Source organism: Taudactylus pleione, unplaced genomic scaffold (genome assembly GCF_031769625.1).
Source record: "Taudactylus pleione unplaced genomic scaffold, aTauple2 ptg000820l, whole genome shotgun sequence".
NCBI classification, from domain to species: Eukaryota; Metazoa; Chordata; class Amphibia; order Anura; family Myobatrachidae; genus Taudactylus; species Taudactylus pleione.
In genome coordinates this window covers 2,449,453-2,474,953 of record NW_028285222.1, presented here as the reverse complement: position 1 = coordinate 2,474,953, position 25,501 = coordinate 2,449,453, and the positions used below count along the sequence as shown (strand labels likewise).

At 44.3% G+C, this 25,501-nt stretch overlaps 1 protein-coding gene across 1 annotated transcript in view; it reads left to right on the top strand.

Moving 5' to 3' along the window:
• The first annotated feature begins 22,390 nt into the window (after positions 1–22,390).
• OTOG (otogelin) overlaps positions 22,391–25,501 on the top strand; it is a 288,440-nt gene continuing 285,329 nt past the window's right edge. Inside the window, exons 1-2 of the mRNA XM_088458241.1 lie at positions 22,391–22,420; positions 22,621–22,696. Coding sequence (XP_088314367.1) covers positions 22,391–22,420; positions 22,621–22,696 — 106 coding nt within the window. The remainder of the gene's footprint in view (positions 22,421–22,620; positions 22,697–25,501) is intronic.

The following is a 25,501-nucleotide window of genomic DNA, read 5'->3' as shown; positions in this document are numbered from 1 at the left end:
AATGAGACAGGACAGATGATGTCACTGAGCACAGTATATGGGTCTGACTGATGTATATATGTGTAATACAGATCTAGTGCACAATGAGACAGGACAGGTGATGTCACTGAGTACAGTATATGGGTCTGACTGATGTATATATGTGTAATACAGATCTAGTGCACAATGAGACAGGACAGATGATGTCACTGAGCACAGTATATGGGTCTGACTGATGTATATATGTGTAATACAGATCTAGTGCACAATGAGACAGGACCGGTGATGTCACTGTGTACAGTATATGGATCTGACTGATGTATATATGTGTAATACAGATCTAGTGCACAATGAGACAGGACAGGTGATGTCACTGAGTACAGTATATGGGTCTGACTGATGTATATAAGTGTAATACAGATCTAGTGCACAATGAGACAGGACAGGTGATGTCACTGAGTACAGTATATGGGTCTGACTGATGTATATATGTGTAATACAGATCTAGTGCACAATGAGACAGGACAGGTGATGTCACTGAGTACAGTATATGGGTCTGACTGATGTATATATGTGTAATACAGATCTAGTGCACAATGAGACAGGACAGGTGATGTCACTGAGTACAGTATATGGGTCTGACTGATGTATATATGTGTAATACACAGATCTAGTGCACAATGAGACAGGACAGGTGATGTCACTGAGTACAGTATATGGGTCTGACTGATGTATATATGTGTAATACAGATCTAGTGCACAATGAGACAGGACAGGTGATGTCACTGAGTACAGTATATGGATCTGACTGATGTATATATGTGTAATACAGATCTAGTGCACAATGAGACAGGACAGGTGATGTCACTGAGTACAGTATATGGATCTGACTGATGTATATATGTGTAATACACAGATCTAGTGCACACTGAGACAGGACTGGTGATGTCACTGAGTACCGTATATGGGTCTGACTGATGTATATATGTGTAATACAGATCTAGTGCACAATGAGACAGGACAGGTGATGTCACTGAGTACAGTATATGGGTCTGACTGATGTATATATGTGTAATACAGATCTAGTGCACAATGAGACAGGACAGGTGATGTCACTGAGCACAATATATGGGTCTGACTGATGTATATATGTGTAATACAGATCTAGTGCACAATGAGACAGGACAGGTGATGTCACTGAGTACAGTATATGGGTCTGACTGATGTATATATGTGTAATACAGATCTAGTGCACAATGAGACAGGACAAGTGATGTCACTGAGTACAGTATATGGGTCTGACAGATGTATATAGGTGTAATACAGATCTAGTGCACAATGAGACAGGACAGGTGATGTCACTGAGTACAGTATATGGGTCTGACTGATGTATATAGGTGTAATACAGATCTAGTGCACAATGAGACAGGACAGGTGATGTCACTGAGTACAGTATATGGGTCTGACTGATGTATATATATATATGTGTAATACAGATCTAGTGCACAATGAGACAGGACAGGTGATGTCACTGAGTACAGTATATGGGTCTTACTGATGTATATATGTGTAATACAGATCTAGTGCACAATGAGACAGGACAGGTGATGTCACTGAGTACATTATATGGGTATGACTGATGTATATATGTGTAATACACAGATCTAGTGCACAATTAGACAGGACAGGTGATGTCACTGAGTACAGTATATGGGTCTGACTGATGTATATATGTGTAATACAGATCTAGTGCACAATGAGACAGGACAGGTGATGTCACTGAGTACAGTATATGGGTCTGACTGATGTATATATGTGTAATAAAGATCTAGTGCACAATGAGACAGGACAGGTGATGTCACTGAGTACAGTATATGGGTCTGACTGATGTATATATGTGTAATACAGATCTAGTGCACAATGAGACAGGACAGGTGATGTCACTGAGCACAGTATATGGGTCTGACTGATGTATATATGTGTAATACAGATCTAGTGCACAATGAGACAGGACAAGTGATGTCACTGAGTACAGTATATGGGTCTGACTGATGTATATAGGTGTAATACAGATCTAATGCACAATGAGACAGGACAGGTGATGTCACTGAGTACAGTATATGGGTCTGACTGATGTATATAGGTGTAATACAGATCTAGTGCACAATGAGACAGGACAGGTGATGTCACTGAGTACAGTATATGGGTCTGACTGATGTATATATATATATGTGTAATACAGATCTAGTGCACAATGAGACAGGACAGGTGATGTCACTGAGTACAGTATATGGGTCTTACTGATGTATATATGTGTAATACAGATCTAGTGCACAATGAGACAGGACAGGTGATGTCACTGAGTACAGTATATGGGTATGACTGATGTATATATGTGTAATACACAGATCTAGTGCACAATTAGACAGGACAGGTGATGTCACTGAGTACAGTATATGGGTCTGACTGATGAATATATGTGTAATACAGATCTAGTGCACAATGAGACAGGACAGGTGATGTCACTGAGTACAGTATATGGGTCTGACTGATGTATATATGTGTAATACAGATCTAGTGCACAATGAGACAGGACAGGTGATGTCACTGAGTACAGTATATGGGTATGACTGATGTATATATGTGTAATACACAGATCTAGTGCACAATGAGACAGGACAGGTGATGTCACTGAGTACAGTATATGGGTCTGACTGATGTATATATGTATAATACAGATCTAGTGCACAATGAGACAGGACAGGTGATGTCACTGAGTACAGTATATGGGTCTGACTGATGTATATATGTGTAATACAGATCTAGTGCACAATGAGACAGGACAGGTGATGTCACTGGGTACAGTATATGGGTCTGACTGATGTATATATGTGTAATACAGATCTAGTGCACAATGAGACAGGACAGGTGATGTCACTGAGTACAGTATATGGGTCTGACTGATGTATATATGTGTAATACAGATCTAGTGCACAATGAGACAGGACAGGTGATGTCACTGAGCACAGTATATGGGTCTGACTGATGTATATATGTGTAATACAGATCTAGTGCACAATGAGACAGGACAAGTGATGTCACTGAGTACAGTATATGGGTCTGACTGATGTATATAGGTGTAATACAGATCTAGTGCACAATGAGACAGGACAGGTGATGTCACTGAGTACAGTATATGGGTCTGACTGATGTATATAGGTGTAATACAGATCTAGTGCACAATGAGACAGGACAGGTGATGTCACTGAGTACAGTATATGGGTCTGACTGATGTATATATATATATGTGTAATACAGATCTAGTGCACAATGAGACAGGACAGGTGATGTCACTGAGTACAGTATATGGGTATGACTGATGTATATATGTGTAATACACAGATCTAGTGCACAATTAGACAGGACAGGTGATGTCACTGAGTACAGTATATGGGTCTGACTGATGTATATATGTGTAATACAGATCTAGTGCACAATGAGACAGGACAGGTGATGTCACTGAGTACAGTATATGGGTCTGACTGATGTATATATGTGTAATACAGATCTAGTGCACAATGAGACAGGACAGGTGATGTCACTGAGTACAGTATATGGGTATGACTGATGTATATATGTGTAATACACAGATCTAGTGCACAATGAGACAGGACAGGTGATGTCACTGAGTACAGTATATGGGTCTGACTGATGTATATATGTATAATACAGATCTAGTGCACAATGAGACAGGACAGGTGATGTCACTGAGTACAGTATATGGGTCTGACTGATGTATATATGTGTAATACAGATCTAGTGCACAATGAGACAGGACAGGTGATGTCACTGAGTACAGTATATGGGTCTGACTGATGTATATATGTGTAATACAGATCTAGTGCACAATGAGACAGGACAGGTGATGTCACTGAGTACAGTATATGGGTCTGACTGATGTATATATGTGTAATACAGATCTAGTGCACAATGAGACAGGACAGGTGATGTCACTGAGCACAGTATATGGGTCTGACTGATGTATATATGTGTAATACAGATCTAGTGCACAATGAGACAGGACAAGTGATGTCACTGAGTACAGTATATGGGTCTGACTGATGTATATAGGTGTAATACAGATCTAGTGCACAATGAGACAGGACAGGTGATGTCACTGAGTACAGTATATGGGTCTGACTGATGTATATAGGTGTAATACAGATCTAGTGCACAATGAGACAGGACAGGTGATGTCACTGAGTACAGTATATGGGTCTGACTGATGTATATATATATATGTGTAATACAGATCTAGTGCACAATGAGACAGGACAGGTGATGTCACTGAGTACAGTATATGGGTCTTACTGATGTATATATGTGTAATACAGATCTAGTGCACAATGAGACAGGACAGGTGATGTCACTGAGTACAGTATATGGGTATGACTGATGTATATATGTGTAATACACAGATCTAGTGCACAATTAGACAGGACAGGTGATGTCACTGAGTACAGTATATGGGTCTGACTGATGTATATATGTGTAATACAGATCTAGTGCACAATGAGACAGGACAGGTGATGTCACTGAGTAGAGTATATGGGTCTGACTGATGTATATATGTGTAATAAAGATCTAGTGCACAATGAGACAGGAGAGGTGATGTCACTGAGTACAGTATATGGGTCTGACTGATGTATATATGTGTAATACAGATCTAGTGCACAATGAGACAGGACAGGTGATGTCACTGAGCACAGTATATGGGTCTGACTGATGTATATATGTGTAATACAGATCTAGTGCACAATGAGACAGGACAAGTGATGTCACTGAGTACAGTATATGGGTCTGACTGATGTATATAGGTGTAATACAGATCTAGTGCACAATGAGACAGGACAGGTGATGTCACTGAGTACAGTATATGGGTCTGACTGATGTATATAGGTGTAATACAGATCTAGTGCACAATGAGACAGGACAGGTGATGTCACTGAGTACAGTATATGGGTCTGACTGATGTATATATATATATGTGTAATACAGATCTAGTGCACAATGAGACAGGACAGGTGATGTCACTGAGTACAGTATATGGGTCTTACTGATGTATATATGTGTAATACAGATCTAGTGCACAATGAGACAGGACAGGTGATGTCACTGAGTACAGTATATGGGTATGACTGATGTATATATGTGTAATACACAGATCTAGTGCACAATTAGACAGGACAGGTGATGTCACTGAGTACAGTATATGGGTCTGACTGATGTATATATGTGTAATACAGATCTAGTGCACAATGAGACAGGACAGGTGATGTCACTGAGTACAGTATATGGGTCTGACTGATGTATATATGTGTAATACAGATCTAGTGCACAATGAGACAGGACAGGTGATGTCACTGAGTACAGTATATGGGTATGACTGATGTATATATGTGTAATACACAGATCTAGTGCACAATGAGACAGGACAGGTGATGTCACTGAGTACAGTATATGGGTCTGACTGATGTATATATGTGTAATACAGATCTAGTGCACAATGAGACAGGACAGGTGATGTCACTGAGTACAGTATATGGGTCTGACTGATGTATATATGTGTAATACAGATCTAGTGCACAATGAGACAGGACAGGTGATGTCACTGAGTACAGTATATGGGTCTGACTGATGTATATATGTGTAATACAGATCTAGTGCACAATGAGACAGGACAGGTGATGTCACTGAGTACAGTATATGGGTCTGACTGATGTATATATGTGTAATACAGATCTAGTGCACAATGAGACAGGACAGGTGATGTCACTGAGCACAGTATATGGGTCTGACTGATGTATATATGTGTAATACAGATCTAGTGCACAATGAGACAGGACAAGTGATGTCACTGAGTACAGTATATGGGTCTGACTGATGTATATAGGTGTAATACAGATCTAGTGCACAATGAGACAGGACAGGTGATGTCACTGAGTACAGTATATGGGTCTGACTGATGTATATATATATATGTGTAATACAGATCTAGTGCACAATGAGACAGGACAGGTGATGTCACTGAGTACAGTATATGGGTCTTACTGATGTATATATGTGTAATACAGATCTAGTGCACAATGAGACAGGACAGGTGATGTCACTGAGTACAGTATATGGGTATGACTGATGTATATATGTGTAATACACAGATCTAGTGCACAATTAGACAGGACAGGTGATGTCACTGAGTACAGTATATGGGTCTGACTGATGTATATATGTGTAATACAGATCTAGTGCACAATGAGACAGGACAGGTGATGTCACTGAGCACAGTATATGGCTCTGACTGATGTATATATGTGTAATACAGATCTAGTGCACAATGAGACAGGACAGGTGATGTCACTGAGTACAGTATATGGGTATGACTGATGTATATATGTGTAATACACAGATCTAGTGCACAATGAGACAGGACAGGTGATGTCACTGAGTACAGTATATGGGTCTGACTGATGTATATATGTGTAATACAGATCTAGTGCACAATGAGACAGGACAGGTGATGTCACTGAGCACAGTATATGGGTCTGACTGATGTATATATGTATAATACAGATCTAGTGCACAATGAGACAGGACAGGTGATGTCACTGAGCACAGTATATGGGTCTGACTGATGTATATATGTATAATACAGATCTAGTGCACAATGAGACAGGACAGGTGATGTCACTGAGTACAGTATATGGGTCTGACTGATGTATATATATATATGTGTAATACAGATCTAGTGCACAATGAGACAGGACAGGTGATGTCACTGAGTACAGTATATGGGTCTTACTGATGTATATATGTGTAATACAGATCTAGTGCACAATGAGACAGGACAGGTGATGTCACTGAGTACAGTATATGGGTATGACTGATGTATATATGTGTAATACACAGATCTAGTGCACAATTAGACAGGACAGGTGATGTCACTGAGTACAGTATATGGGTCTGACTGATGTATATATGTGTAATACAGATCTAGTGCACAATGAGACAGGACAGGTGATGTCACTGAGTACAGTATATGGGTCTGACTGATGTATATATGTGTAATACAGATCTAGTGCACAATGAGACAGGACAGGTGATGTCACTGAGTACAGTATATGGGTATGACTGATGTATATATGTGTAATACACAGATCTAGTGCACAATGAGACAGGACAGGTGATGTCACTGAGTACAGTATATGGGTCTGACTGATGTATATATGTGTAATACAGATCTAGTGCACAATGAGACAGGACAGGTGATGTCACTGAGTACAGTATATGGGTCTGACTGATGTATATATGTGTAATACAGATCTAGTGCACAATGAGACAGGACAGGTGATGTCACTGAGTACAGTATATGGGTCTGACTGATGTATATATGTGTAATACAGATCTAGTGCACAATGAGACAGGACAGGTGATGTCACTGAGTACAGTATATGGGTCTGACTGATGTATATATGTGTAATACAGATCTAGTGCACAATGAGACAGGACAGGTGATGTCACTGAGCACAGTATATGGGTCTGACTGATGTATATATGTGTAATACAGATCTAGTGCACAATGAGACAGGACAAGTGATGTCACTGAGTACAGTATATGGGTCTGACTGATGTATATAGGTGTAATACAGATCTAGTGCACAATGAGACAGGACAGGTGATGTCACTGAGTACAGTATATGGGTCTGACTGATGTATATATATATATGTGTAATACAGATCTAGTGCACAATGAGACAGGACAGGTGATGTCACTGAGTACAGTATATGGGTCTTACTGATGTATATATGTGTAATACAGATCTAGTGCACAATGAGACAGGACAGGTGATGTCACTGAGTACAGTATATGGGTATGACTGATGTATATATGTGTAATACACAGATCTAGTGCACAATTAGACAGGACAGGTGATGTCACTGAGTACAGTATATGGGTCTGACTGATGTATATATGTGTAATACAGATCTAGTGCACAATGAGACAGGACAGGTGATGTCACTGAGCACAGTATATGGCTCTGACTGATGTATATATGTGTAATACAGATCTAGTGCACAATGAGACAGGACAGGTGATGTCACTGAGTACAGTATATGGGTATGACTGATGTATATATGTGTAATACACAGATCTAGTGCACAATGAGACAGGACAGGTGATGTCACTGAGTACAGTATATGGGTCTGACTGATGTATATATGTGTAATACAGATCTAGTGCACAATGAGACAGGACAGGTGATGTCACTGAGCACAGTATATGGGTCTGACTGATGTATATATGTATAATACAGATCTAGTGCACAATGAGACAGGACAGGTGATGTCACTGAGCACAGTATATGGGTCTGACTGATGTATATATGTATAATACAGATCTAGTGCACAATGAGACAGGACAGGTGATGTCACTGAGTACAGTATATGGGTCTGACTGATGTATATATGTGTAATACAGATCTAGTGCACAATGAGACAGGACAGGTGATGTCACTGAGCACAGTATATGGAGAGGTATGGATGTTTATACATACTATGATCCAAGAGAAGCAAACTCTTTATTTATTTATTTTTTAGGAGCACACTTATAGTTTTAAAACCTAACTTGTATTGGTACATTTAAACATAATATGCATATTACAAGTTTTTATGTTTGTGTTTGTAGTGGATTTGTGATTTTAGATGTACTTGGTCGGGATGCAGTTAAGTTGGAGAATGCCGGTTCTCAAGACCTAACCTGGGTGTTTAGTCGCGAGAACCGGCATTCTCCGACTAAAGTGCCGACCGCGCGGCTGTAACCGCTGCGCTAAGCTGAAAAACAGCCGCACAGCCGGCACTTTAGTCGGATTTCTCCTTGCACCCTCATCCTTGCACCCTCCGGTGGGTGCAAGAAGGAATCCTTCAGTTGGACCAAACAGCGTGCTGAATTGAATAGCTCCGGGAGCTCTCTCCCGGGACAATTCAGCATTGCGCTGAATTGAATCGCCTCTATAGGTTTTCATAATGAAATCTGCAGTTGAAAATGAATTTGCTTTTTTATGTATTTGAATGAAAATCATACAATGTGTAGGGATAATATGGAAACTCAACAAGACACGCCATTTTTAAAAATGGACAACCCTCCGCATGCTGTGTTTATTGATGCCAGGATGGGTGAAATCTGGGCATTAGAATTTAGAACCATCACATTTATTTAACATTTTCTGTAGAATAGGCTCTGATTACAAGACAGTAACCATTAAAGGGACACATTGTTTGCAACTAGGGTACTCCCCTCTAAAGTACCCTGAGAGTGAGAGGACAACGGGACTGTCTGTATTACATGTGTCCTGAGAGTAATGCTGGGTACATACTACAACAACGGATCGGTCAGCAGACTGATCTGCCTTCTGAGCAGCTGATTGGTAAGTGTGTGTAGCTAACCAATCGGACGCTTGATATGTCTGACATCACAATTGGATGGGTATTTAAATTTGCCCGCTCAGTTGTCAATGTTGGCGGTCCCAGCAGTCAGTGTATGGGCGTCGTCGCATTGCCCTTACACACATACAGATGCACCAATATATCTTTCAGATATATCTGCATCGCCTGTGCTGCGGGGCCCACCTGATAGCACTGTGAACAATGATGTCCACAGACCTATCTGTACATATCCGCTGATGCACTCGCGATATATCATTCATTAATCAAATGAACAATATATCGACAAGTGTGTATCTAACATTAGAGGACAACAGTACTGTCTGTGCTACATGTTTCATGAGAGTGATGAGACAATTGGACTGTGGCCCTGATTCAGAGCCGGGCGCTCTGACAGAGCGCTCGCTCTGAATCAGGGCCGGGCTATTTTTTTTTTTTAGAACGGCCTCCTGGCCGCTCGCATGGCTGTGGGTGACCACCCACAGCTATAGCGAGCGGCCAGGAAGATGGTCGCGATGTTCAAGACCATCGCGACCATCGGGCTTGCGATGAGACCCTTGTGGTAGGGTCTCATTGCCACAAGCCCCAGAGAGATTTCGGCTCTAACAGTGATGTCAGTTGGGCCGCCCCCAAACGGATGCGTTCACATGGGAACGCCTCCGTTTGGGCAGCCACTCCCCCAGCCCGCCCACCAAATGGGGCGTGCTGTCAGTCAACATCAACAGCACGCCCCCTTTGGTACGAGACCCGGAGCGACGGATTGCCCGTCGCTACCCGGGTCTCGCGCATGCACACGACGGAGCCGGCTCCGTCGTGCGCTTGCGCTCTGGGCCACCATCGACCCGGTTGCGAGCGCTCAGCACTTGCGAACGGGTCTGAATCAGGGCCTGTGTTTTACATGAGGGGACACCGGGACTGTCTGTATTAGTTGTCTCTTGAGAGTGAGCGCACATCAGGACTGTCTGTTTTATTACATGTATCCTGAGAATGAGGGGACACCAGGACTGTCTGTATTAGTTGTCTCCTGAGAGTGAGGGCACATCAGGACTGTCTGTATTACATGTGTCCTGAGAGTGAGGGCACATCAGGACTGTCTGTATTAGTTGTCTCCTGAGAGTGAGGGCACACCAGGACTGCCTGTATTACATGTGTCCTGAGAGTGAGGGCACATCAGGAATGTCTGTATTACATGTGTCCTGAGAGTGAGGGCACATCAGGACTGTCTGTATTACATATGTCCTGAGAGTGAGGGCACATCAGGACTGTCTGTATTACATGTGTCCTGAGAGTGAGGGCACATCAGGACTGTCTGTATTACATGTGTCCTGAGAGTGAGGGCACATCAGGACTGTCTGTATTACATGTGTCCTGAGAGTGAGGGCACATCAGGACTGTCTGTATTACACACATACTTGCCTACTCTCCCGGGACTGTCGGGATCCTCCCGAAAATCGTGTGCCGCTCTTGGCACCCCGTAAGAGTAGGCAAGTCCCCTGCTTTGTATGCTGGCCCCCCGCGACCCCCTGTGCCCGCACGTGAAAGTGGGCGGTTCGAGTGGACACTGGTACCATCTGTATTACATGTGTCCTGAGAGTGGGGGGACATTGGTACTGTCTGTATTACATGTGTCCTGAGAGTGGGGGGACACTGGTACTGTGTGTATTACATGTGTCCTGAGAGTGGGGGGACACTGGTACTGTCTGTATTACATATATCCTGAGCATGGGGGGACACTGGTACTGTCTGTATTACATGTGTCCTGAGAGTGGGGGGACACTGTATTACATGTGCCATGAGAGTGAAGTGACATTGGAACTGTCTGTAGTATTATATGTATCCTGAGAATGACGAGACACTACAATACTATCTATATTACGTCATGTGTGCTTGGTTAGAATGTGGTGATATCGGGACTGACATTATTACATGTGTCGTGACAGTGTGAGACATTGGGACTGTCTGTATTACATGTGTCGTGAGACTAGGAGGAGGAGCGGCATCAGATACCTCAGATTCTGAGAGAGGTCATTCTGGGTAAAGCTAGGCTTAAGGTGCCCATCCACTATACGATTAAATTGAACGATATTGTAATCGTTCAATCATTCATAATTCGTTGCAAATCGTTAAGAAAAATGTCTAAAACGACCAGCAATTTGCGCTCCCGCTGGTCGTTTAGACATCTATCATCGGGCAAACATGCTGGACAACCTGACGATAACATCAGGTTGAGCATGTTTGCAGATGATTGATGAGCCTGCACTGACCGACTGCTCGTTCAGTGCAGGCTCATCACAGACTGACAAACGACTGCACGATTACAATGTCGTAATTGTGCTGTTGTTTTCATGTCTTTAACTGGAGGGGCACCTTTAGACTCCCGAACAGGGGTCTCTACTCATCAGGCCCACAGTCCCTGGGTGCTCTAGGGACTGTGGGCCTGATTCAGAGCTGAACGCTCTGACCAGAGCGCTCGCTCTGAATCTGGGCCCTCCTACCTGTTTTAGGAGTGTCCTCATGGACGCTCGCATAGCTGTGGGTTACCACCCACAGCTTATGCGAGCGTCCATGATGATGGTCGCGATGGTCAAGACCATCGCGACCATCGGGCTTGCGAGGGAGACCCTGCGGTAGGGTCTCGCTGCCGCAAGCCCTGGAGTGATTTTGGCTCTATCAGAGCCAAATTCACTTCCACTGACATCACTAGTGATGTCAGTGGGGCCGGCTTGAGACGGTAGGCGTTCCCATGGGAACGCCTCCGTCTGGCAGGCACGCCCCCGGCACGCCCACCAAAGGGGGCGTGCTGTCAATCAACATCGACAGCACGCCCCCTTTGGTGCGAGACCCGGAGCGATGGAGAGCCCGTCGCTCTCCGGGTCTCGCGCATGCTCACGACGGAGCTCCCTCCGTCGTGCGCATGCGCAGTGGGGGACATCGACCCGCTTGCGAGCGTACTGCCGCTCACGAACGGGTCTGAATGACCCCCTGTGTCAAGTGGGGCTTGCTGTGACCAGCAAGGCTCCACTAGAGGCTAAGTTTGTCTTAATGGGCCATATTAGAACTGAACCCAGGGGGTGTTGTCGTTTCCTACCTTCATCATGCACCTCCTCCCTGGCAGTCTCTTACGCATAGAGAAGACATCTGCCAGAAGTAGCAGCCATTTTAGCAGCTTCATCACTCCCCTTAAAATGTCTGCAGTGAGGTGCCAGGTTTGGGAATGTTTTAGTTGATAAGCTCCCTCATCAAGGTAGTGGAACCAACCTAGGCCAAGTCTATGGTTGACTCAATGGGTTGTAGCTTCAACTCTGGCTGTCGGGGTGCCGGAATCCCAACATCAGTGAGAATCCCGGCGCCAGCATCCTGACCATCTGCATCCCGACTATAAGTAGTGGGGTTAGGGGGAGGGTTAGGGTTTGGTACTAGGAAGAGGGTTAGGGTTATGCACTAGAGGGTAATGGTTAGGTTTAGGCTGCGGGGGGAGGTTAGGTTTAGACACTAGGGTGAGAGGGTTAGTTTTAGGCTGCGGGGAGGGAGGGTTAGGAGTAGGGTTAGAATACTTACCGACACGTGTCGGTATTCTAACCCTGTCGGGATGCCGGTGCCAGGATTTTGACCACTGGGATCCCGAGCGCCGGCATCCCGTACCCTACTTGACTCAAATGCTCAGCTGGTGTCTAGCTCTCTGGTGTTATGTGGGGGTTTCTGGGTCAGTTTATAGACTCCCAAGTTTGGATGGCCTGACTTGGAAGTTTTGCATCATCTGTACAGAAATGTTGACACAGAGGGGGGCTCATTTGAAAATTCAAAGGGCAATATTTTGGAAGCGTTTCATTGCTACAGCTATGTCATGTAATATAAATTGTGGGCACTAATGTGAGGTATAGTATCATCTATATAATAAGCGACTAAGCTTATCTGCCTGTCCATCTGTTTGTCCTTTATGCATGCCCAGAGTTTTGAACCTAGCTCCACCAAATTTGGCGTGGTGGTGTAGTTTGACCTGGAGGTTTTTGCCTAGGTTTGAACTTAGTCAGGGCCACACACTGTCACACAATCTCTAAAACTGGGGACACGCTTAAATTACACAGGTTCCAGGTCTGGCTCCAGTGGAAATCTGCCAAAGACCTGTGAGAAAGCTACAAATGTATCCTTTTAACCTCAGTCTGAGCAAACTTGATGACTCATACAAGTTCATATTAAATCCAGAGCCTCTGTGTTTGCATGCAAGAGCATAACTAGAACTTTGTAGATAACATAGCAAGATCTTAAAAGTGCCCCCCCCAGAGGTAGAAAACACATACATTTTCCCCCACACAGAGCCCATGCATGTTATGCCACACAGACTCCATTCAGGTTATGCCACACACAGCCCATTCAGGTTATGCCACACAATAATACCCCTTATACACATTTTGCCATGCAGTAGCAGTGCCCCTTATACATTATGCCACAAAGTAATGCCCCTTCCACTACACAGTAATGCCCCTTACACATTATTCCACACAGAAATGCCCTTTATAGATTATGCTACATAGTAGTAGTGCCCCATATAACACATTTTTCAATACAACAGTAGTAGTGCCACTTACACATTGTGCCCTCCCAGCAACTCACCTCCCTGTGTCCTTCCAGAAGCCTCTTTCCTCCCGCTGTGTACCATCAGCAGCCATCAGGTGTGGATTTGGGACCGGGCCACCAGCTAATTACAGCTGGCGCACCAGCAGACATGGACAGACAGGGCCAGCACAATTTAAATCTGGTGCCGGTCACGAGCCAATCAGAAGCCACCACTGCTGATCGGCTGCCGGTCCACGAGCTCTGACTGCTTTGCGACCAACGGTGCTGTCTCTCCATAACTGCCGGCACCAAATCAATATCGCTGACACCCGGGCCACCCTCGACGGCCCTGACTTGACCGGCCCACCTTGTGTGCGTGATTGGGGAAGCGGCAGGCCACAGAGGCAGCTTGGGCGTAATAGCACCCGCACCCCTTGCTCCCACGGTAGTGACGCCACTGTTTGCATGCATGTTAGCAGAATGAATGAAATGGGGATATAGGCGAGGACAATGTTAGCAAGTAAAAGCTGCAGGTGTACTTCAGGGTCCAGTCTTCAACCCGGGCAACGCTGGGTATCCCAGCTAGTATTTAATATTTAAATATTTCCGCAAGCCATCAGACCACAACACATAACCCTGCAATGATGAGACCACCCACATGCCCCTTTGTGTCCCACAATGTAACAGGACAGACATGTGCAGCACTCAAGCAGAGAAGGAGAGGAAGATGCTGGCCATCTGAGAGGAGAGCAGGCTGCTGATACAGGGAAGCAGCAGTGCAGGCAGCAGGATTATGCACTGGCACAGGGTCTCTGCTGCAACCAGAGATGTGTCTGGGGACCATGCTCACAGCAGACCTTGGAACTTTCTCACTGTCAAGTTCCCCGCGCGGCATGCTGTTACTGGTCTCAGGCCTGCCTGTTCCCTTATGTACATTTACTTGTGGCTGGGACCTCCCTTTGACCTGTTATGGCCTCCGCATAAATGATTAGGGCAGTGGACAAATGGCTGGTGCATCATTCGTCTTAACATCGAATAGACTAATGGCAAAAATGTTTACCTTGGTGGAGCATTCTTGTTACACCATAGAGTAACTGGGTGATGTGGATGGGATGCTGGTCATATAGGGGCGAGAATTTTGACTGAGAAGTACCTATACTACAGAAAGTGTTAGGAAGTGCACAGATGGGATTGTTCTAGTGCCCTGATCTTCCTCGTCATCAGGGCATCAATATACAGGAGTCAAATCATTTCTTGCCCTAAATGTTTATTTTTCAAAATGGTATGTCTTGTTGAGTTACAATATTTTTCCTGCTAACTTCATGATTTTTATTCAAATACATAAAAAAAAGAAAAAATGCATAATAATTTTCAAGTGGAGAATTCATTATGAAGACCTATGTGTAAGAATACGTCTTTTAGTTGTTTTGGAAAGTTGGATTAATTCCGAAGCAAGAACCACAAATATTTATTGGCTGAGGTTAGGAAGAAACATTTGCTCTTTGTCTACTTTCTTGCAAATTTCAAGAAGGATGGCAGGACCTATCGGGAGACGTAGGGGGAGATCGGACCTATCGGGAGAAGTAGGGGGAGACGGGACCTATCGGGAGAAGTAGGGGGGGTTCAAGTTGTAAAGTTTGATATAATATTGGTGGAATTAGGGAGCAATTTCTTTTGAGTAATGTATAAGACTCCCATGATCTGACTTCATCTGAGGGATACAAATGGCAGGGCACTGTTTTCCCAGAGTTTGTGCCAGGAGTCTGCCGGGATTGTTTCCCCACTGAAAGTACTTCATCTGCTAAATGCTTATTTAACTTTACGGTTAAGGAGTTTATTAACCACCTGGCGAGCTTCTGACAGTTCTAGTTGGATCTAGGGTGCGTTTATGTTACAATTCTAGCAATTTTATGGTATCCAGAAGAGCTGCCATTAGACCCCAATTGGATGAGTTTGCCCCTCAACACACATTTATGGGCTTCCCAAATTGAAGTTTAAGAGACACGTGGGGTAGAATTTTGTTGGATAAACTTATCCAATGTGGGAAACAATTCACCTTTTCCATAGAAGGCCCTGAATAATTAATCTCATTGAGCCACCAGGTCCAACTTCAAGGGGTAGAATGGGGAACTGAAACGGACACTGGGGAATGGTCTGACCAAGTCGCGGTGTCTATTGAGGAGGCCTGAACTAAAGAGAGAAATCTATGAAGGATGAAGAAATAGTCAAAGTTGCTATAAATTTGTTGGGGAGCGTAAAAGAAAGTGAAGTCCGTATCTAAGGATGGGCAAGATGCCATGAGTCAATCAGCTGACGGTGGTGTGAAAGGAGGTATGAGAATGCCCCTTAGATGTGTCCAAGAGGGGGTCCATTGGCCAGTTCATCACTCATAGACTTATTTATCTATTGGAGTCTGTTTTTTTTTTTTAATCATTATGGCCCAAATGCTGCCTCTATCCCCAAGGTTTTGGTATCCATAACAAATTGTCCCGCTGTCTATGCACTGCTGGAAACAGATACACTCTGCAGCAATGAGGTAGAGAAGACGGCCAGGAAGACACGAGAATCCGCTGTCCCTGGAGAGAACAGTTTCTCATACACTCGTACTCGACATAAAAGCTGATTAATCTTGATGAAAACACTACAAACACGTTCTGGCTCTAACAAGCTCCGAAAAGTGTAGAAAGTGGCATTTGCTTTGTCCCTATGAAGCCATTCTCACAGGGATCATTCCGATTCCTCTCCGGCCTCCTCCCCACACTATTGCGCCCATTTCTGTAAAATGGTGCTGTGCATGCGTGATGTTATGGCCGTGCATGTCGTGCAGCGTCAGAAATTGCGGTGAGCTGATAGCAGAGTTACTGTCCCTGCACAAGCTCATTGATAAATAGCAAATGAAAAATCATTCCTTATAGTCGCAATTGGACTCTTCTCCCATGGCCATAACTATGATGTAAACGTACACTGTTTTTGAATGTCATTATCCACAGGTTTGTTAAACAGTGACATTTATATAGCGTAGAGCTATTGGCGAGGGGATTGTTTGCAGCACAGATCGTTTTTCCTCCCTGCCCCAGTTTTTCTGGGCCGGGTTGTGTCACCATAATAAATTAAATTATATGTTAGGCTTCAGCTGAATACAAAATATATTTAAAAAAAAACAAAAACAAATTGTAACAAATACAGAGATCAATCTGCACCCTAAGCTCATATTACTATAAGGTGTGAATGGGGGACCCGTTTTCTGGATGCAGTAAATTTTTGATTTTGTGCTCTTAGAATCACATTGTGATTTCTTCAAACCTGATTGAAACTTGTAGTATTTCTACACCAAGTACTGGATTTGTCCCATACGCCCACCACGCCGGGCACATAGCAATAACTGTTCGTGAAATCTCTCTATTGTTTTTACTTTAATTCTCCTTAATTGTCTCATCTGTTGCATTTTGTCCCTCCCTCTTCCCTTGGACCTCATAATACCACTGACATTGAGATGGGCAGGCTTAACGTATGTACTAGTAGTCTTGGATGAATGCTCCTTGGAAGGACCTTTATTAAGATTTTTAATTCAATTACGCAATACTTACATTTGCAGAGATAAAGATAAAAGAAGGTGTTTAAACCCAGAGGCCCGTAACAAAGTAATTGTACAATTTACAAAGTTAATTTTTAGGGTGATTGACAGCTTGAGGGACAATTTCTATTGGTGGAGGTTTATTGGGTGGGGGGGAGCTTAAGCAGGACTCCTTTGTTTGGTTTGGTGAGTGTGTGGTTGTCTGCATTGTGGGTGGCAGTAAAGAACGGCATTTGTTAGTTATTGGATTTTTATTAACTTTAAGTGCTCCTTCATTTAGTTGATCTGCGCTGATGGTCTCTATCGGGGTTAAGCTACGCCACTCTGCTGGGTACTACCACGATAAATTGCTCTAAAGGAGGGTCGCTCGCCAGTTAGAGGGGGTCTGAATTTGTAGTTATATAGTCTACGTAAGTAGCCATTTTTTGTTTCACCGCCATACCTCTTTCTTCCTATTTCTCAAATAATATTTGGTCTCCTATTACCCCAACACCTGTGTTTATACCTGTGTTTATATTTAATATTTACTTAAGGTGAAAGGTTTATTTAGGCATCAAACTATAGATTGTAAGTTTGCGAGCAGGGCCCTTCCTACCTCTATGTCTGTCTGTTATTACCTAGTTTCCGATTGTGAAGCGCAATGGAATATGTTGCGCTATATAAGTAACTGTTAATATATAATAACAAGAACAAGTGTCCCCTCTGTTACCCATAAAGCTTTTCAGCTGTCCCTTGCCTATTACGCAGCTTGCACTACTTTAGGCAGCTGCCGACGCATTAGAAATACACAAGAATGCGCTTTTATGGGGACGTGTTTGTTGTGTTTTCATTGCGCTTAATCTTTTTTTTTCTTACCTAGTATACGAGCGTATGAGAAACTGTTCTCCCCAGAGACGGTGGATTCTCCTGTAGTCCTGGCCGCCTTCTCTTCCTCATTGCTGCAGAGTGTATCTGTTTTCATTGTCACAAAGGAGAAGCTTCTATTTCAATTAGAACCCGGCCTAATGCCAACTTGCTGCCCTGTGCCATGGTAGGAAGCTCGCCTTCTTCCTCTGGCCACCCTTTCATCTTCCTCCTGGTTTCTGATGACAAAAACGTACAAAATAGCATGTTGAGATTTCTTATCTCCGGGAATGGTTTATCGCTATGATAGAGACGCCTGGGATAAGACCAAATATTCTGCTCATTTCTTGTAAGTGGAGATTGCACTCCTGTGAAAGGAAGGTTCTCTAGGTCCGGCTTTCATTCTGCAGAAATATAACAGAATGATAACAATCCCTCTGCTGCTGAAAATGATAGAGACAGGCGCGGGGGGCTGTACACTGCTACAAGTCTGCTTCTAAACGTACATGCAAGGTCTTGGAGGGGCTTATTTATCAATACGTCCCTTACTCTAGTGATAAGAAAGATCTTTTTCTATCACTGCATTTCTGGCATAAAAAAAAACAAACAAAAACCAGCATCACTGGGGCAGCTCAGACATACCTGGAGTTTTATTTGTAAACTGTTTTTTATTAAGAAAAAAAATCAAATTAGCTCATTAGGTTGTGCGGGAGTCTTTTTGTACAATACAGTCACTATATGGTTCATGCTATTTTCTATGTATTATCTTTATAAGCTGCTGACTACTAAGTGGAGAATCCGGCCCTGATTCAGAGCCGTCCTTCCTGATTTTAGAGCGGCCTCCTGGCCGCTCGCATAGCTGTGGGTGACCACCCACGGCTATAGCGAGCGGCCAAAAAGATGGTTGCGATGGTCAAGACCTTGTGGTAGGGTCTGGTTGCCGCAAGCCCTGGAGTGCTTTCGGCTCTATCAGAACCAAAAACACTCCCACTGACATCACTTGTGATGTCAGTGGGGCCAGCCCCAGACGGTAGGCGTTCCCATGGGAAAGCCTCCGTCTGGCCAGCCATGCCCCCGGCACGCCCACCAAAGGGGGCATGCTGTCACTCACCATCGACAGCACGCCCCCTTTGTAGCGAGACCCATAGCGATGGCTTGCGCACTGGCCCAACATCGACCCGCTTGCGAGCGGGTCTGAATTAGGCCCACTGATCAATGTTGAGGTAAGTTGGACATGAAATCCTTATAGGGGCAGAGTCTTTAAACTCCAACCACCTTAACCAGGTCTCACTGAGAGTTTATCAGCCGCGGGAAGGAAGATATCCTCCATGGACATATAGCAGTGCCTATATTTGAGCTTATATAAATGTGGGGAAAAAGCTAAATACGTTCTGAAATAATTTCTTAAAATTTTGGTTTTAGTCACAGAATTTTTTTTTAATGATATTAATCTGCTGTTGCCGTTCAGTGCTTTGAAGCAGTAATGCTAACCACTGATTAATTGTTGTGTGGCTTTAATGCTAACCACTGATTCATTGTTGTGAGGCAGTAATGCTAACCACGGATTCATTGTTGTGTGGCTTTAATGCTAACCACTGATTCATTGTTGTGTGGCTTTAATGCAAACCACTGATTCATTGTTGTGAGGCAGTAATGCTAACCACTGATTCATTGTTGTGTGGCTTTAATGCTAACCACTGATTCATTGTTGTGTGGCTTTAATGCTAACCACTGATTCATTGTTGTGTGGCTTTAATGCTAACCACTGATTCATTGTTGTGAGGCAGTAATGCTAACCACTGATTCATTGTTGTGTGGCTTTAATGCTAACCACTGATTCATTTTTGTGAGGCAGTAATGCTAACCACTGATTCATTGTTGTGAGGCAGTAATGCTAACCACTGATTCATTGTTGTGAGGCAGTAATGCTAACCACTGATTCATTGTTGTGAGGCAGTAATACTAACCACTGATTCATTGTTGTGAGGCAGTAATACTAACCACTGATCCAGTGTTGTGTGGCAGTAACGCTAACCACCGAGCCAGTGCTTTGAATCAGTATTCCTAACGACTAAGCCAGTGGTGCAAGGCAGTTATTTTAACTACTTTGCTAATGCTGTGAGGCAGTAATCCTTATTACTGAGCCAGTGCTGAGGGGTGGTAATGCTAACCTCTGAGCCAATGCTGTGAGGCAGAAATCTTAACGACTGAGCCAGTGGTGCAAGGCAGTTACTCTAACTACTGTGCTAATGCTGAGGGGCGGTAAACCTAACCAATGAGCCGATGCTGTGAGGCAGGAATCCTAGCCACTGAGCCAGTGCTGTGAGGCAGTAATGCTAACCACTGATCTAGTGCTGTGAGGCAGTAATGCTAACCACTGAGCCGATGCTGTGAGGCAGTAGTCCTCAGTACCCCAAACAGGTCACGTTTTGCAGGTCACCCAGCAGGTGCACAGGTGTATTCATTACTCACTGACACATTTTAAAAGATCCACAGGTGGAGCTAATTATTTCACTTGCGATTCTGTGAGGAGACCTGGAAAACATGCACTGTTGGAGGTCCTGAGGACCGAGTTTGAGAACCTGTGGTTTATCTGATGGGGGAACAGGTTGTGTGTGACTTTAGAGTTGTTCCATCTGATCTGTGACTCTCAGCACAAGTTTCCAGCATTTGGACGGATTCCAGCTCTAATTTGTCTGCAATCCAAAGATTACATGGGAAAGATGCCGGCAAATGTGCTGGGATCACAGACGAACTCTCTGATCTCCCATTTCACAGTGAGGAGAGAGGAAATCCAATAGGCGGCAGCCCGTAACCCTTCAATCAGTCTAACAGGAACAAAACGTGACGATTTCTTGTTCGATGTGAGTGAAAGTTTATAGATGAAGTGAAGAAGGTTCCCCCCCCCCCCATATCATTACTAAACGCTAGATTTAAGTGATCTGATGTAACTGATTAAGGGCCTGTTTCTGCGTTGCACGCAATGGTGATATTCGCGCAGATGGACAATTTCAACTGTACATGCATCACAGTCGCACAGCGCATGCATTCTACAGTGCGAGGGCACAATTGAGATTGAGATGCAGGTAGACCTGCTCCTGCCCTGCGGCACAGGGTCATCATGTTGCTTATTGCAATGTCATCCAGCGCATCTGAACAACCAGATTTGTATATAGACACCAAATGGTAGGCAGGGACAGAAGGTTGACAGGTAAAAAAATGTCGACACACAAAAGGTCGACATAGATGAAGATAGACCGGTACAAAAGGGCAACAGGATGTCAAAATGTCAACATAAAAATGGACAACACATTTCTTTTCTTTTTTTTTTTTTTTTTAACCCTAATCTTCACTCCAAGCCTAACCATCCCACCTAGTGCCTAATCCTAACCCATCAGTAAGTGTGTAACTCTAACCATCGGGGTAAGTGTCTAACCCAAACCCTCCGATAAATGTGTAACTCTAACCATTGGGGTAAGTGCCTAACCTAAACCCTCCGATAAGTGTGTATCTCTAACCATCGGGGTAAGTGCCTAACCCAAACCCTCCGATAAGTGTGTATCTCTAACCATCGGGGTAAGTGCCTAACCCAAACCCTCCGATAAGTGTGTATCTCTAACCATCGGGGTAAGTGCCTAACCTAAACCCTCCGATAAGTGTGTATCTCTAACCATCGGGGTAAGTGCCTAACCTAAACCCTCTGATAAGTGTGTATCTCTAACCATCGGGGTAAGTGCCTAACCTAAACCCTCCAATAAGTGTATAACTCTAACCCTAAGAAACAAAAAAATCTAGAAAGTGAACTGATAGAATACAGATGTGCATGATTTTATCCAGAAACCTGAAGTCTCCCAGGCATGGGAGGGAAACCATTAACCGTGACACCCTGGCTGCTGAGGGGGCACTAATGAATGCTGCACATGGGGAGCTAACAGGACTCTAATGACTGTGACATATGGAGCTGAGGGGACAGTACTGAGTGTGACACACACATGGTGGTAATTTGCAGTAATGAATGAGAAGAAGTGTTAAGTGTATGGGTATATAACGTGGTAATTTGCAGTAATTAATGAGAATTGTATGGGTATATAACGTGGACTGCAATCTGTGGTTGGTGGGAGGGGCTCCGGGTCCTCAGGCGTGTTCACATTTTCACCTTCCTCTTTATATAGGAATCCCGAACAACACAAAGATTACCTGCAGCTCTACTCTCCCCTGTGGAACGGAAGGCACCCAAAGTAAAGTGTGGTAAGATACCCGGATACCCACATTACAAAGCAGAGGCATGCTCTGGGCATCAGCTGCTTCTTATAACACAAAGGGCCCGATTCAGATTTGGTGCCCAATTCCGACTGTGCATGGCGCTCACTAGCTTTAGCAGGCTACACCTGGATCAGGTAATAAAATCTCCTCTTGCAACTGAGTGGGCGTCACTGGACGTGAATAGGGCGTTAGCACGTAGGGTAAGTATTACATGGGCGCGCTGACGGAATTGCGGCCTGTTCAGGCCGGGGTGACCTTATGAGACTGTAGATGCATCTCCATCACCATGAATAGTATGTGCTGCTGATACTGCTATAGCGAGTGGATGGACGGGGGCCATGCGGTTGTATCTATGCGGTTACCTGAATACAGGCGGAGACCGGCATTTGCTTTATTTCCAAACACATAAAGTGGCCACAATTGCAGACTCTTTACATGCAACTGTGAATAGGGAACGTATACACTAATTATTATACTAATTATTATATTATCGTATAATCACAGAAACCGCCCAAAGAATAAGAGGGAAATTTGCCCACATGCAGGTCTGGTGGCACTTTCAGCGCTGTACATAATGTAATATGATGGTGTTATACGCTCCGCCATTCAAGCTGGAAAAAAAGACAACAATGGCTGCTTAGTGATTTGTACAGTAGGTTCTAAAGAGAGTCTGCTGGGACATAGGGGGTCATTCAGACCCGGTCGCAAGCGCTGAGCGCTCGCAACTGGGTCAATGTTCCCCCACTGGGCATGCGCACATCGGAGCCGGCTCCGATGTGCGCATGCACGAGACCCGGCTAGCGACAGGCACTCCGTCGCTAGGGGTCTCGCACCAAAGGGGGCGAGCTGTCAATGGTGAGTGACCGCTCACCCCGTCTCAGAGGCGGGCAGGGGGCGTGGCCGGCCAAACGAGGTGTTCCCGAAGGAACGCTTGCCGTTTGGGGGCGGCCCCACTGACATCAGCAGTGATGTCAGTGGGGAGCTTCCTGCGCGATCAAAGCAGGAAGCTCCCTGGGGCTTGCGAGTGCCGAAACCCAACCTTAGGGTCTCGTCTCATGCCCCGATGGTCGTGATGGTCTTGACCATCGCGACCATCACCCTGGTCAGTCGCTAGAGCTGTGGGTGGTAACCACAGCGATCAACCAAGAGGCACTACAAGATGCAAGCGGCCACCCTCATTCAGAGCGACCGCTTGCATCTAACGACCGCCTCTGAATGAAGTCCATATTCCCTGTAGTTATACAGATATTTCACTATGGGCGAGATGTACTAATCCTTGGAGAGAGATAAAGTAGACAGAGATAAAGTACCAACCAATCAGCTCCTAGCTGTCATTTTTCAAACACAGCTTGTAAAGTGACAGTTAGGAGCTGATTGGTTGAAACGTTATCTCTCTAAACTTTATCTCTCTCCAAGGCTTAGTCCATCTACCCCTATGTCTCTAGCCGCTGTCCCCTTCCCACAGAATGAGCCCTGTCCGGCTCCCGCCTACGGCTGAATTCCTTATTCTTTATTATTGGATGTTGTTCAGACCATGGTGACACCGGTAACTTCATCCTGGGCAGCAGATGGCCGGGTTAGGGTTAGTTTGCACTTTAATAAATAGCATATAATAACTGGGTGGAGACCTGTGAAAATGTCAGTCTGAAAGATGAGATTATTTTTGCTAGTGAACACGTCCTGTATTTCATTATTAATGACAGTTATATTATACCGGTAAGTTTATTATACAAGCAGTCTGATGGAGGATTTTAATTTTCAAAGGTTTTCAAATCACTGACCTGGAAATTGTTTGGAATGAAGTCTTGTTTGTAGCATGATTTAGGAAACTTCCCCCGGATAGCCCCCTATAAGGTCACTGCCGCACCTGCACCTGCCTGTCCAGGTGTCCTGATGAAAGCGGAGGTTTTTCCTGAGATCTTGGCACAGTAATCTGTGTGTTAATCATTTTCTAAAGGCAATAATAACAGCTACAGCATCTGCAGCATGTAGGAAGTATGTGATCTAAAACAATGAGCTAATGACAAGACATAAACTGCCCAACGCTCAGCCTTTATGGATTAGACGTGGGGCAGACATTAATGTGTGTAATATTATGGAGCTAATACTATGGCTGAAGACACTATCTTATACACTCTGTATGATGTGTTCCTCCCAGTTGCTGATCATAGACATACTCTATAAATAGCAGAAAAATATATGACACAGGTACTTGGCATTCATACAGGCACAGGTATTGGACATCATATGCAGAGACTGGCACAGATACTTGGCATCACATACAGGCACAGGTATTTGACATCATATGCAGGGACTGGCGCAGGTACTGGGCATCACATACAGACACAGGTGCTGGATATCACATACTGGCACAGGTAATGGACATTACATACTGGCACAGGTACTGGGCATCATATTCATATAGGCACTGACACAGGTGCTGGGCTTAACATACAGACACAGGTACTGGGCATCACATACAGACACAGGTGCTGGATATCACATACTGGCACAGGTAATGGACATTACATACTGGCACAGGTACTGGGCATCATATTCATATAGGCACTGACACAGGTGCTGGGCTTAACATACAGACACAGGTACTGGGCATCACATACAGACACAGGTGCTGGATATCACATACTGGCACAGGTAATGGATATTACATACTGCACAGGTACTGGGCATCATATTCATATAGGCACTGACACAGGTGCTGGGCTTAACATACAGACACAGGTACTGGGCATCACATACAGACACAGGTGCTGGATATCACATACTGGC